At 37.2% G+C, this 15,788-nt stretch overlaps 1 protein-coding gene across 4 annotated transcripts in view; it reads right to left on the reverse strand.

Annotated features, from left to right (window-relative positions):
- The window catches only part of LTN1 (listerin E3 ubiquitin protein ligase 1), a 33,419-nt gene extending 17,740 nt beyond the window's left edge, over positions 1-15,679 (reverse strand). For 3 of the 4 annotated variants that reach the window (XR_005932906.1, XM_041125015.1, XM_041125014.1), the window contains exons 1-14: positions 15,542-15,679; positions 13,822-14,025; positions 13,390-13,488; positions 12,127-12,357; positions 11,299-11,351; positions 10,665-10,845; positions 9,806-9,979; positions 9,585-9,644; positions 7,958-8,148; positions 6,507-6,654; positions 5,374-6,156; positions 4,827-4,868; positions 3,615-3,807; positions 932-1,171 (exon numbers count right to left, since the gene is read on the reverse strand). Coding sequence is in view for 3 of the 4 variants with exons in the window: in XM_041125015.1 (XP_040980949.1) it covers positions 932-1,171; positions 3,615-3,807; positions 4,827-4,868; positions 5,374-6,156; positions 6,507-6,654; positions 7,958-8,148; positions 9,585-9,644; positions 9,806-9,979; positions 10,665-10,845; positions 11,299-11,351; positions 12,127-12,357; positions 13,390-13,488; positions 13,822-14,025; positions 15,542-15,583 (2,641 nt within the window). In the remaining variant the exon portion in view is untranslated. The remainder of the gene's footprint in view (positions 1-931; positions 1,172-3,614; positions 3,808-4,826; positions 4,869-5,373; positions 6,157-6,506; positions 6,655-7,957; positions 8,149-9,584; positions 9,645-9,805; positions 9,980-10,664; positions 10,846-11,298; positions 11,352-12,126; positions 12,358-13,389; positions 13,489-13,821; positions 14,026-15,541) is intronic. The other variant, XM_030020776.2, reaches the window with a different exon arrangement.
- Positions 15,680-15,788: the final 109 nt, after the last annotated feature.

Raw genomic sequence — 15,788 nt, forward strand, 5'->3', positions numbered from 1 at the left:
ACAGACAAGCAAAACCACCACAAACAGGTAAACTCAAATCACAACCTACAGCATACAGCAACGATCACGTCTAAAGGTCCTAGACCAAGAAAAGAATTCTCTATGTGGTTACACGCAATAACTACCAAGGGCAAATATACAGGTTTCTTGTTGTAAAGCAATTTTAAATTAATACTGACACACAGGTAATATTTATTTGGGAATAAGAGTGATGTTCCTGTTGTCTACTACAATATGTCCATACGGTCTTCAAAACTGCAGAACTTTTTAAAACACTTAAATACTGAACATTCACAACATCAATAGCCATTTCCAAAGCAGCAGTGGTTTTCAGGCTAGTGTTGTCCTACTTCACTTTTACAACAACACTGCAACATTTCCTCCTTTGTATCTATGTCAGTAAATGCATATACCAACTTATCACTCTCAAATTCTGCATTCAAAGAATATAAGTCAGGTTCTCAGTCTCAAAATGAGACACTGGTAGAGAAGAAGAATGGGTCACAATTTGCCACAGCAACTTGACCAATATAAATAGTTTCAGAACAAACAGATGTATCTTTAATGAAGTGATGGCACACATTTTTATAGGATTCCCACACTGCAGAATGAACAAAAAAAAAGCTCATTCTTCGTACTTAAACAATTTATGTAACACTCCAGAAAGTGTGGAATATCACAGCCTCAAAGATAGCTGAAGCACAGGGATACTAACATCAAAAAAGCTTAAAATCCTTGTAAAGATGTCCAGGAGTAACTAATGGCATTATAAATTAAAGCATAAATTTTCATATCAGTTACATCTGCACGTGCTCAATGTCTGTGAACTCAATATTCTATTATATACTTGAATCTGTTTCATGAAAAAGAAGAACTTAAATGTAATCATCAACTACAAAAAAGTTTGGCTGAAGTTCTTTTTCCAAATTACCTGTTAAGTGCATAGCATCCTGCCTCTGAGCACACAATTGGAAGATGGTAAGCAGCAAATCTTCTGAGGATGGCATCAGTAAACACCCTTTAACTGAGCTGAAAAAGCTTGAGGCTACATCACAGATGAAAGATACTGATGGTTCAGTATTTCCAGCTTCAGAAAGATCCTTAGCTTTAGACAGAGCTGCTTGAAGTTTATCAATAATCTTTTCAACAAAAGTTTCCCCAATCAAAGATTCTATTGGGGAGAGGAAAAAGACAGCGTGCTTTGATTACTTGTTAAACATGATCATTCAAAGACATTAATAGGTACGGATTTTTTTTTTTATTTACTAATTTTGAATGCAAAATAAAGTGCAAAGTAGGTTCAGTCTAATGTATACCTAAACTCTCTTTCTTATTCCACAGTCATCTAGGATCACCTAGCCAAAATTTCACATTGCCAAGCATCCTTTCTCTAAACCAGCTGAAGCAGCTTTGACAAAAGGTATATAAAATAGAGCAAGTCCAGAGTGATCCCTCCCCTTTTATGCCTTCCTAGCTTCTGGCAATCAATTGTGAGCCAGAGATTACACCTAGACCATTGCATATAATTAACCCAATCAGACCAATCTTCCATGAATATGCTTAGTCCCTTCCTCACCTGATCCAAGTAGGCTAATCCCATTTATCCTCAAACTCCACTCCTGTGGCAATAAGTTCCATTATTTAATTATGAACTTTCCTCAAGCTTGCTATCTCAACATCTGTAAGCAACTTCAGGCTCTTCCATTCAAAGAAACATGGACAGACTTCTTCCTATTTGCTTTTTCCATACAAATTATGATTTTATGGCTCTCTACCACAAATCCATCCCCAATCATTTCCATTGCAAGCTGAAAAATTCTAGTCTGTTTTATTGCCTCTACAAGCAGAAGCCACTGCATTTGCCTAACCATCTTTCTTTGGGCATATGCTAATACTATCACACCTTTTTTTTCAGAAGTACATAGGTTGACAAGAATATTGCAGTGACCAGAACTACAGGCAGTATTCAAGATACTGACACACCAGTGCTATAATAATTTTCATTTGTCCTCTGTTCTTTTCACAGCAGTTCATAATAACCTGTATTCCTTTTTTATGGCTGAGCACCAACCTGCCACTTACAGGGAACGATCACAATGACTGAAGATCTCTTCTGAGTTTTAACAGCTCAGAGCCTATCATTGAATAGATACAGTCACAACTGTGTTTTTCCCTTGTATACTTCTGATATTTATTGGTTTTGAATTTCATTTGTAATTACATCAGTTAATCATTCAGTATCACAACATACTGCTACGGCTCTGTGGAGTTTCAGTTTTGATTACTCTGAGTAATTTATCAGAAACAATTATCATCCTTTCAGTATTTATCTTTTTTCCCCTTCAATTGCTATCATCTGTTAGGTTACTGATCCATGAAAGGCCCTTCCATTTACTCCATGAGTTTACCTTGAGAAACTTAGATGAGAGATATCATAAAAAAATCTTTTTGAAAGTCCACATACTCTGCTTTGGCCTAAATCACTAAGTCAAGAACTACCATAGCTCCTGAAGGTCTCTTAGACTTCATCCAACATGCTTAAGAACAGGTGTCACAGCACCCAGCACAAAACGAGCTCAACAATAGCTCCAGTTCTAGAGCCAAAAAGCAAAGTCACTGGACAATCAGCCCTAGGACACCCATGACTCACAAGCAAGCAAGTTTGTTGAACTCTCTCTGGAACAGGTTTTCCTGATGCTCCTCTACATCAAAAGTTCCAGTAACAGAAATAACAATCTTACAACACCTTCAGGATGTACTATCTATGAACATCCACTGCAGTCAACTTGTTGTGTGCTTATTTGAAACTTGAAAGCAGCACAAAATTGCCCAGCATTCAGATAAACTGAAGTATGTTACCTCAGGCATCAAAGCAAACGCTAAGTTTAACAAAACACAAATGACAAGTTTACACAGAAAACATCAAGAAAATTGAACTCCACTAGAAGCCTGTATCACAGATACCACAAAATGCAAGGAAGAAATGAAATAGGGTGTTATTAAAAAAAACTAGATTACATATACAGCATGAGTGCACACACGTAGTTTTTTTAAAATACATGAATCTAACTGAAAATGGCTCAAAGCAATTAATAGGCCCCGTAACAAGGCATTACCAACGCACACATAGGTCCATAACCATTGATTTTTTTATATTCTAGTTTCGAAGTTAAATTTCAGATGGTATAATTTAAAAATTAATATTATTTTACAGCACATCAGCTCATAAATCAAACTTAAGTTTTTCAGACTCAGAAATATGAATCAGTTCTTTAAACTGACTTTTGTTTAGCAACACAGACCAAAAGAATTGCAGTGTCGCTGCTGCAAGTTAGTGTTTACAAAATTAAAGTGGACATGGTTAATTGGCTCAGGTAAAAAAAAAAAAAAAAAGAAAGAAAAAGACATACACACATGTGTGTGTGTGTCCCCACCGCCAAAAAGAACCACAAAAAACAAACAAAAACAACAAAAAAAAACCCACAACCAGCACAGAAGAAAGCCTAGATGTTACAAATTAAGTATTCTGGAAGATCTTGAATTCCTTTCAACCTTCCACAAAGCGCAAGTGTGGTATTTACACTTCACAAACTCCAAGGAATAAATATGCTTACCATTTTTAATGTGTTGTGACAACACTAAGCTCAGGAGTGTCCACCTTTCTGAAGAGGGTGATTCTGACGAGGCTGCCGTAGGTTTTAAACCCAGGTGACACAGATCATCTGCCAGCATTACAAGTCTTTCTCCAAGTGTATCTCCTTTCAGCCAGTCAGAGACTAAGGAAAGTTTTGTTGTGCTTGAGCATGCCTGAATCACAAGGAAATAATTCTAATAATCTTTTGAGGGTATTAACTTTTATTACTAACTAAGCATCAGATTAATATGTCAAACCTGCACACACAGAGTGGGAATCACATAACCTGTCATAAACAGTAAGTCTCTAGGTGTTTATGTCTACAACAATCCTTTCAACTTTCTTTTTGGTCAGAGATACTAACTTATGGCTAGGTCAGACCTCTACTTTAGAGTGAAACAAGTCATCTTCTGAAAGCTCTTCTTTTTCCTTTTCTCCAACTACAGAGCCTAGGGAATGCCTACACTTGAGTTAGAAAGATAAGCTTTGGATGAGCAGGTTGGCTGAAATAAAACCTATTTACAACATAAAAGCTATTTACAGCACCTGAATTTCTCCAAAAAGAAATGGAAGGTCACAAATCAGAAAAACATTATTTTCGTGATAAGCTATTATAAGTTCCAAAATCATAAAAACTAAGGATCCCTAAAATACACAGTATCTGTGAGGAAAGATACTATGGTCAACACACTGGATTGTAAATGAAGCACTATGAACTCTTGTCCAAAAATCTGTAATACACGTCATATTTTATCCCAGGCAAACGCTTAAATGTCAGTCTCTCTATATCCCATGTGAAAAAATGGTATACTGTCTTTTACTTGTCAGTACGATGTAAGGGTGATGATACAAATAAACATTTAGATTACTGGTCTAATACCCAACTCCATTCTCTCTAGCTTAGAGGGGATGACCAGAAACAAATCAGGAATCCCTCTGGCTCAAAGAGCAAACAGACCAAAAATAGAAGGGACAAAGATGCTTTTGTTTTGGCATCATCATTTCACTTAAGACTGTCCCCAAATTTAAATGCAGGTTTAAATGCTGTTAAAACAAACAACACTCTGAAACTATTACTACAAGATCTTCAAACTATGTAAGTTGTTGCTACTTAAAAAAAGTCAAACACACACATGTAACTCTCAAAGCTAAAACTATGCAAAACAAGAACATAAAAAGTCTTAAGAGGTACCTTTTGAATTATCTGGAGAAAAATAATCCATTTCAGATCCATCTGAAAAGGAAAACAAAATTCCACAATTTTAAAAAATTCTTTGCTGAATAAGAAGCATTTAATACCATTTTAACTGTTTGTTTTACAACTTTATTTTCTGCAGGGGATAAGCAGAAGTTAGTAAGTTTCAGTAACAAAGTTACTGATTATATTACTTTTGGATTCCAAGTCTCTCTCTACCACACAGATCAATAAGGGACTGTATTTATAAGAAAGGCCACCAATGACTAGTATAAAAGCACACTGTATAAAGAAGCAAGAACAGAGAAATCCTGATGTTACTTTTTTTTTTATTTATACCATATAGAAAGGGACGCATGTTATAACCTTTCACCCCACTGTCATACCAACCTTTCCTAAATTTACCTTCCTTACGCTGAACCTATCCAAGTTCACGTAGAATATCTTCCATCGCACAGCCCCAAAATAAAATGATTAACCAATCACAGCCCACAAAAAAGTCAGCACTTTGATAAAAACTAGTAACAAAATGTACGAGCCATACCTTTGTTAAATCATCAAGAATTATTTTCCTTTCATCATTACTATTGCAACAGTTAAGCACACTGTACAAAACATCAACCAGAAAATGGGTGTCTTTCCTCCAATCTTCTTTCAGCCAAGTTATTAAATTCATATACAGAAATTGTACAGATGGACTTTCATGATGAGCTTTCATTTCATTTTGGGATTCAGCTTGAGCAGAGCTTGCATCATTTCCCTGCTCTAAAAGTACCTGAAAAACTCTGTTTGAAGAAAAATAGTTGAGCAGGGCAGAGAGAAATTTCAAATGCTGTTCTGACTTCTGTTCATTGACATACACAATACTCAGTTCAGCAAGGTTGCAGACTAAATTCTCCAAAGGTTCTTTCCTTAGCAGTGAACTATGCCACAAGTCAGCCTGCATTTCAGAGTCAATATTTCTCACTTCTGTGAGCCTTCCATTCTCTGTGTTTCTTTCAGATTCATCCTCATCTCTAAATCTGATTTTTAGAGATTTTCTGTTTGGTTTTGTAGCACGCTTTGGATTCTGAAGAATTTCTAGCATACTAGATATGGCAAATAATGATTTCTCATCGGCATCCAACGTATCGACGTGAAGTACACACATTTTTAAAAGATGGCCCCAAAAATCTGACAACAGCTTTTTGAAAACTTCATCAGTGCCGTTATCATTGGAGAGTTCTGCTTTAGCTTCCCAGCAGCTCAGTGTTTCTGCTATTTGATAAAATAATGGTCCATTTTGTAACCTGGGCTCCTTAAGTACAGCATCGGTAAGAGGAATTAGCTACAAAGACAAAAAAATTATTAAAGAACAGTGATCCAATTAGATGATCATTTTATTCTTTATAATACCAGGAAATTCTATAATTTTGAAAAACCTTCTGGAAGCAATTCCAAAAACATCAGAATTACTCATGCTTGAGCACTTAATAAAAATATACAATTTAAACTGCACAATGAGAGGGATGATATTATAGGAAGGAAAAAATTGACTGAATTCAGTAACATTATTTTTTCCATAAAATCTAGTAAAACTTTCAACAGAGAAGTAAATCCTCACAGAAATTTACGTTTTTCCTTAACTTTGAATTATTAAATTTACACAGAACAATATTGAGCATTTCTAACAAATACCTGGTCATATATAAGCATTTGATGAATTTGTCTTTGGTCATCTTCTTCACCTGTTTTCTGTAGTATGACAAAGCGCAAACATTCCATAAATGCAGTTATAATTGCTGAACTTTCTGAAGGGCTGGCTATTGCTCGCTCACTTGACAACCTATTGAAAGGCAACATTGGAGGGAGGGCACGCTCAGTCATCTATGCTTCTGAGAAACCCAGTATGCACATAACGAATGTTACCTTGGTTATGTTGTTCTCATCCAGAAAACACCAATATGGAGAATACAGAATCATTGATAGGAGTGGAGATCAAAACAATTTCAGTAGAATATATTTAAAGGGTCAAAACAATAAATCTAGGCATTTAATATAACTAATATTAAAGTAACTTTTTCATCTAGTTTTAGCATTCATAAAAAAAATATCTATGTAAATAGAGGAAACATATCCAGTCATGTATACTGTCTACTGTTTCAGCTGTTTGTCAAAACTCCTTTGCAATTTTCTACACACACCACAGAGGTTTAGCAAGTGTCACTTTCTGTCATTACAGAAAAAAAGGAAAAAAACCTAAAACAAAAAACCACCAAAAGACAGTTTCATCCCAGCCACTTTTGAGTCTGAACAACTGTGATTTGTTTGCTTTTTAATGAAAATGAGACCACACAAATTACCATACAAATATTACAACCACTTTCCTACTTGTAATAAAATTCTATATACTTTTCAAAACCAGCCCATACATAAATCTCTTCAAGAGCTCTGCTCATGGCCACACCAACATCAATCAAGAATTGGGTTTTGTTTAAATAAGTTACATTTTAGTGCTTCATAAAATACCTTATCTACGCTTTTGAGTACACAATGCACATGCATCTATTTAAATTAGATTTGATAGAAAGGTGGTTTTGATGTATTTTAAAGGCAAAAAAATGATAGCAGTTTCAATCCTTTAAAAATCAGTATCACAAGAATTAAAGTTCCTGCATATAGGAAATTTCACAATCACAATGCTAATCCCCAATAACCTCTGTAATAATTACACACTGGTGACAAGAGGATGATATCTTCAAAGCCATTCTTAATTTTAAATTAATTTCCCATTTTATAAATTATCATGGAATAAACATGAAACTTTGACCAAAAAAAAAGGTAAGAATGCTTTAGGTAAGGAAGAGGTAATAAAATCAAAAAGAAGGCTTAAGGTTGAAGAACACAGGGACAGCCACAAAGGACTAACTCTAGCTTTGGAAATTTAAAAATATTTTAAAAATAAGATTTTCAAATATCACAGTGAGAATAGCCTTTTCTTAAATAAACAATTAATGTGTATTTAAATATCCTCAAGCCAAATGATACGTTACTTATCTTTAAATGCTTAAACAAGATTAGTTAACCTATTCCCAAATGTAAGAGAGACTGATTTCAAAAAAATAAATAAATAAATTGGTTGTTCATACCCTTGAATTATAGAGCTGAAAAAAGTTCTGAAATATTCCAGCTTTGGTTCTGCAAGGCCAGGAGGTACCTTGCTAATGAATGGCAAGAGATTTGGGTATATAACAGTAGCTAGTCCTCGTCCACCTTCTCGAAGCACTGTCCATAGCTTTGGTAGAACTCCCTTTTTGGCATTTACATGACTCCAACAGTCCTACAGAAAGAAATACACTTATTGTAAATTAAATAATAGTATGTTGCCTTGGAAGAACTCCCAAGCTAGACTTTTAATCTAACTCCCTATGTTGTGCCTGAAACAAGTTATTGTAAAATTTAAAATTCACTTGCCAGTATTTTTAAAAATCACTTTCTCCCTATTTCAGCTTGTGAATTTAAGAAGTTAACATGATAAAACTGTTTCTGTATTGTTTAAAATCAATAGACCTTCCTTGTTAGCAAACTGCAATTGAAGGCTTCTCTTTACTAATGTTTTAAGGATATTTGTCATGGTTTAACCCCAGCCAGGAACTAAGCACCACGCAGCTGCTCGCTCACTCCCCACCACCCAGTGGGATGGGGGAGAGAATCGGGAAAAGAAGTAAAACTCGTGGGTTGAGACAAGAACAGTTCAATAGAACAGAAAGGAAGAAACTAATAATTATAATAATGACAATAATAAAATGACAATAATAATAGAAGGATTGGAATATGCAAAACAAGTGACGCACAATGCAATTGCTCACCACTCACCAACCGATGCCCAGTTAGTTCCTGAGCAGCGATCCCCCCCAGTTTATATACTAGGTATGATGCCACATGGTATGGAATACCCCTTTGGCCAGTTTGGGTACCCCAGGCCAGTTGGACACTGCCCTGGCTGTGTCCCCTCCCAACTTCTTGTGCCCCTCTGGCCTTCTTGCTGGCTGGGCACGAGAAGCTGAAAAATCCTTGACATTAGTATAAACACTACTGAGCAACAACTGAAAACATCAGTGTGTTATCAACATTCTTCTCATACTGAACCTAAAACACAGCACTATATCAGCTACTAGGAAGAAAATTAAATCTATCCCAGCCAAAACCAGGACAATGCTTCATAAAAATCATTATTGTAACTGGTCCTGTATTTAATTCTGAGTTCTTATTATCAAGAATAACCAATGATTTCAAAATCCCAACTTTAGAAGCATCACTAACTTCAAAAGTCCCCTCAAAAATCTTCTGATGGTTACAAAACACCTTGAAATTTTCCCACACACCACAAAGTTTTTGTCATCTGATCTGATTTACCATAGTTCCAGATACCTATATTTTAGCAAGCTGAACAAAGATTATTTTTTTTTCCCCATGAACTGTTACAGTTTATACCAGCAGCTACAAAAGAGATCTGCAGCATTAAACCCTCAAAACATCCCTGTCTATGGCAATACCACTCAACCCGCTAATAAATTCAAAGCTGGTATTTCACTTAAAGAAAAAAAAAATTTGTAGAACCAAGCATTAACTTAGAAGGGGAAACAGACAAACCAAAAATGCACTGCAGGTCATTTTTGTAACCATTTTGTACCAAGAAAAAGGTTTTAAGTATTATTTTACTTATTAGTAACTATATTTAATCAAATGGATTCAGGTTAATTTAATTAAACTTACAAAACAACTCTGATTTTCAGGCATGCTGGACACCATATATTTGAAAGTTACAGTGAAACCCTAAGGAGGAAGAAGGAGCATGTAGCATGGTTAAGTTCATGTTATTAATCATAAAGAAAACCCAGTCAAGCTGTTCTTCCTAATTCTACACAGAGAATAATGGCACTTGTTCAAAAGTTAAATTCAAGTAAAATATCCGCCCCTTCCATTTCCCACATTACCTCAATAGTGGTGACAGCATAAAGTACAGCTTCCCAAAGAGCAGGACACACCACTGCATCACTGTCGTCAATGCTGAGAAGAACAGCAGGGCAAACTCTTGGTGCTTCAGCTTTCACCATCTCAGGCAAGTACTGGCAAAAAGCAGAAGTCAGCTCAAAGAAAGCTGAGCGAACCTGACATAGGCCACAGAAAAAACAAAATTTTAGTCAAATGACAACACTTTGTCACTACATGTAGTTTATAACATTCCTTTTAAAGCCCCTGTAACTTACAACACACAATCCCTATATTTTATCACATCAGCAAAGGCTTAAATATTATTAAAAATGAAGAAAATAAAGGAATTATTTGATAAGCCTGTTTAAAATATTAAAAGTAATTTGTTTATTGATAAAATGGTTATCAAAAATTTTATTTTAATATACTTCTCAAAAGGGATGTTTTCCGAAATGCACCTTAAAACTTAACAAAATACTACCAGAATCAACTCAACACTCCATGCACTATTGGTCTTAGCAGACCAAAGACCAATAAAATGGTTTTAAAAAAAATGAAAATCTAAAAGCACTAAGACCACATGCAGTAAGCTGACACAGTTTGTATCTTTTACATGAATCTGAAATGACAGCAGATTGCCAAGTAAATGACGGTGACGTGGAAATAACAACTTAACCTATTGGACAAATGTTAGAGCAATACTGTCTATTTAAGGCCTAGAAACCTGAAGGCTGTTGCAAACATAATTCAGTGAAGTACAAAGTTCATTCTTGTAGAATACAAGTAATTAATACTTGCTTAGGTTCAGTGTATTATCTTTAACTAAAACCAACCAAAATAAAGAAGAAATTAAAAAGTCACCTGTGGTACACTGTGTTTGCCATATTTCCAAAATTTGTTTTGGGACAGAAGTGGCATTAACTTTTCCTCCAATGAATGCATCTCTCTCTTTGGCAACATGCTAAGCAACTTTTTTAAAGCTAACAAGGAACAGGTCAGAATCCGGAAAAATTTGGCTTCCCTTTCTTCCTCTGGTACAGTTCTCAGAAAACAGAACAAAACAAAACAAAAAAAATTAAAGTGAACCATAAATAAATCAGTAGGCTTCTCAAGCTCTTCTAAACTGTCTAAACTAAACTGTCTTCAGTTTTTCTGTATTCTTTTGATTTCAGATGCCAGCAACGTAAATATGTAAACTTTCCATAGCTTCTAACACTACCAAATTACATTATAAAGTGCTAGAAAAAGAGAGTTTCAAGTCATCTCATCTTCCAGCTATTCAAAAATGCTACTCCTAAAAGAGCTGAAATAAGAATTACACAACTGATAACACTTTCAAAAGCATTTATACTTTAGTCCCAAAGAAAGCTGCTGGTATTTGGACTCAAATAACTATTCTGTCTCTTGAAACAAAACTAAATCCACTACCTCCAAGGACAGAAAGCCCAATACAGACCAAGACTTAAACCATATACATTAAAGGAGGCTAACATACTGGGGGTCACTGAGCGTATCAGGTGTTTCTTTCAGAAGGTGATCTTGAAGTACCTACAGGAAAAAAAAAAAAATACATATATACACGAGAATCATAATTTATATGTGAACAATATAGTTTATACATTAATTCAGAAACAGCTCTACAATAAAACTTCACAACCTCCAAGTCAAGTCTTTTAAACACATTTTAGACATTCTAATGAACAAGAACAAAATTTAATTGACTCCTGCTGAACATTAGTAGCTGTGGCACTGTTTGAATCAAGACTTCATAATACTTTGTAAGTTGCAGTCCTATGCCAACTTCTGGTAAAAAGAAGCCAAACTGAGACAAAACAAAATGGTTAAGTTTGCATATGATAGGCCAGCAAACTTTTACCTTTTTAAATTCAGTCAATTCGGGTTCATATATGACTGGCAGAAGAGCATTACCTTTGATCAGAACTAGACTTGTAGAGGCTCTCTGAAACACTGCTCAGCATTCTTTAATCCTTTACCACTGCAGCAAAACTACTCCAGCATCATTATTCTATTCTACCTGTCAGCAACATTACGTGATGACTGAGCATCATTACATAGAGATGCACACAAGAAAATTCACTTCATATTCATTCCTCTCGTTCCAGTCATTCTAACCGGAAGTCAAAAAAATAGAGGATATGTCTTTGCCTCAGTCTTCTCTTCATATTAGCAGGAGCGAAGTTTCAGGGAAGAAAGAAATTTAACCATGAAGAACAGATGGGGACAGAAGGAGTTTTAAACTTTTATTACAAGTTGACATATACTCAACACAAAGCCTTTAAGAAATACAAAAGTATAAACTCACATTAAGAATTTCATCTTTACAGAATACTAAGGCTTCAGGTTGTTTGCCAGAAGGAAAAGCTTTTTCAAAAGCTACTTTTGCAGCAGAAGCAGCAGGGGAGTAAGTGTCACACTGAGCAATCAGCCAGTATCCCATGATACTTTTTAAGTAAGGAGCTAAGTGTTTCTTTACTTTAAGAATCAGTTGCTCAAAAGATTGCTGAGTTGCTTCTCGAACACGGCGATCATGATCCTGTTTAAAAAAAAAAAAAAAAAGAAAAGAAAAAAAAAAGGTTCATTGTTTTAAGAAATGTACCTTTGATGCCAGGTACTTCAAAGCAGAAATGATGACAAAAAAAAAAGCTGTCTCTCAGTTCAGCCATTTTCACAATGAATTGGGCTATATAGATTTGAAAATATGCAACAACAATGACAAAAAAGTCTTCCTATCCCTAGATGAGGGGAGACTCCTAACTTAGCAGCACCCTATTCCCAGTGTGTTGTACATTCAAAATTGTAACCTCTTCCTGATATTCCTAACTACAGTTTCTATTTCATACAAGCATTTAACAGAACGACAAGAGGCAAGAGAAACAGAAAGCTCTGAAGACAATTTTTGGATTAAAACGACCATAAACCTGTGCATCGCTATCCATTATTTGTGTATGAATTTACAACATCACAACTTTCTATTCTCCTGGCTTCTGAAATACATACTAGGAATTGCTCTAACGGATCAGAATAGTGATTCATTTTGTCCAATATCACGTTTCCAACAGTAGCCAGTCCAGAATGTTTGGAGATGTATTAAATATATCAGAAAACTATGGGTTATCTGGCTACACACGGCCTTTTCATGTCCGGGGCGGGGGGGAGGGTTGGGGTGGGAGGGGGGGTAATATTAAGTCTGGTCAGATATTAGTCCTAGATCAAAAAGATTTATTACTATGTTAACTGAACAGTACGTTCCCTTTAGCTGTTCTGGAATCCACATAAAAGAACTTCTCATGAGAAGAAATATCTTGTCATCTTTTTAACATAAAGGTCTAACAAAGAGCTACCTCCATCCAGCAAGTACAGCCCAGGCATTAACAGTTCCAGATTCCACCCACTGCCAATACTGAAACACCTCCACAATAAAGAACGCTACTTTCCTTCAACTTCATGTTTTTCCTAGAACAAGCCAGTAATTCCAACAAAGTCAGATATATCAATAAAGACTGCCTTAGAGGTTTCCACAGGAAGTATCCAGAGAAGTTTTTCATTTAGATACTTTAATACTTACTAGTGAGATTTTACAATAAATTCTTGGCCAGTAAGGAAGAACACCTTTAACTACTTCCACTTCTCTTTCCTTGCACATTGTTCCAAACTCTTGCATAGCCTAAAATCAAGACATCAAGTGCATGATTTAAGAAGTCAGACAGATATGTTCTGTAATTTACCAGCTTCTATCAGACACTTCAACTCCCTTTTTCAAAAACCAATTCATTTCTTGCAGCTGAGCATCTATAGAGTTAATTTTATGAATGCTCCATCAGCACTGCATGATGGACCCTTTTGTAAGTCCTCCAAGATATCTTCTGGATTGCAGTTCTAGCAAATTTATCAATATGAAATTAGTACTAGCTACCTTGATATATTCCTCTCCCATCCTTAAGAAAAATGTATTGTTTTCCAATAAAAATTTTTTATGAGGGACAAAGGATACACCTACTTTTAATTTTGTTGTGATATCCCTTTTAGAAAGTTTTCGCAACACCATTCGAAAGTCAGCATCCACAAGGCTGTCTATTTCCTCTGCTCCTTGAACTGCAGGAATGTATCCTAGATCACTCTGAGATGTTCCAAAGCCAATAAACCCAGGCACTGTTCCACGTTCTTTGGCGAGGAGCTCTGCAGCTCGGCCACTGCTAGAAGGCTGACAAAAAACAGGGACCTAAGTCAGTTACCTATTTCAGTCACTTTATTTTGTACACATCATACATTTGAAATAATGATCCTATTTATATCGTATAATTAACCTTCTATTTAAAACAAAGTCTCAGAAAAAAAAAGGCCACCTATGCTTTAAACATAGAAGTTTGACCTAGGAGATTATTCTTCTCTTTAGAGTCAGCATCCCCTTTTCTCATAATCCATGAATACTTACGGAAAGTTCTATTGGTTTTATACATGTACAAAAAAGCATAACAGAAAAGTCCTTCTGTAAGTGAACAATTTAATAAGAAACCATTTACCCTCCTTCACTACTCCTGTTTTTACTAGTTCTTCTCATGTTATTGCATATGGACCAATACAGCTCTGCAGGAATGTTCTTTGTATCGTTGGGAAAAATAAGAACACACACAAAACAAAGGATGCTACCAGCAACAAAGGGGCTGAGAAGCATTTTGAGAAATGGAGCAAAAGGGTACGTATGTAATACATTATAATACCACTCCATTAATACAACAGTGAGTGTTTTGGAGTGCAGCATCTCTTCTAGTTTGCCCCACTTAAGTCAACACCTTGCTCATCATATCAGTGGCTCGTGTTTATTTCAACCACACTCTTTTGAAAAGACTGCCCCAAAATTGACTGATGCTTTAATGTTCTCTGTGACACCTCATAGTCCAAATACCTTTTATTTCCTAATGACAGTTGCAGTTATGTGAGTTTGTTGCATTTTTTTTTAAGTAATGACAGTTTGATGAAGTTCACCATACTTTTCTGATCTTCTTGAAGTACGTAAGCCACATTTTACCTTACTACTATATCTACAGTAATCTGTAGTCATTTTTTCTGCATGTGAAACCTCACCTATAAGGACATGCTTCTTTGTGTTCCCTAGCCTTCTCTAAATACATGCGAAGGAGAAGAGTTGTAAGAATTGCATAACTTGAACACAACCCTTCACCCACAATTCTCCCATCCTGAGCAAGCACCATATATGACAGATGTCACACCACTTCAGGCCCGGTGGCAAGACAGAGACACCACAACAGGTGTACTCTAAGACCCTCCACAGAAAAACACACTAAATGTACCCACGGGTACCTTGCCGAACTTACACCCGTGGTGATTTCGCAGTTACACCCTCCTACCCTCGCCCCTCTCTGCAAAACGCGTACAAACGCCCCAGGAAGTTGCAGCCACACTCCCCCCCTAAGGCACCGGCCCAGGCCAACAGTCGCCCCCGAAGCCCGGCGGTGGCCCCGGCCCCAGCTACTGCAACCGGGCCCGAAGGCAGCGCCGTCTCCCAGCGGGGAGAGGGCTTCGGCGGCCCACAGCCCCCTTCCCAAGGCACCGGGAGAAGAAGGGCGGCCTTCACCCGCCCGCCGCTGCCGGAAGCCCCGACCCCAAGGCCCAGGCCTGGGCCCGGGCCCCGCCGCGCCGCCTAGCCGGCCCCGCCGGAGCCATCGGCGGAGGCGGCGCGGGACCCGGGGCCCGCTTACCCTCAGGTTGCCCTTGGTTCGCTGCTTGTTTTTGCCCCCCATGGCGGCGGCGGCGGCGGCGACGGTGGCGGGCACCGGCCGTGAAAAAGGAGGCGCGCGGCCGGGTCAGGGGAAGGCGGCACTTCCGGAGGGCGGGGCCAGGCGCGGGGCGCTCCCCCTCAGCCCGCGGGGGCCAGCAGGCGGTGGCGGGGCACGGCCGGGGGGGTCCGCGCCCTCGGGGGGAAAAGTGCAGCCAGGTTAAGTAATC

The sequence above is a fragment of the Aquila chrysaetos genome, chromosome 7 (assembly GCF_900496995.4).
Source record: "Aquila chrysaetos chrysaetos chromosome 7, bAquChr1.4, whole genome shotgun sequence".
NCBI lineage: Eukaryota > Metazoa > Chordata > Aves > Accipitriformes > Accipitridae > Aquila > Aquila chrysaetos.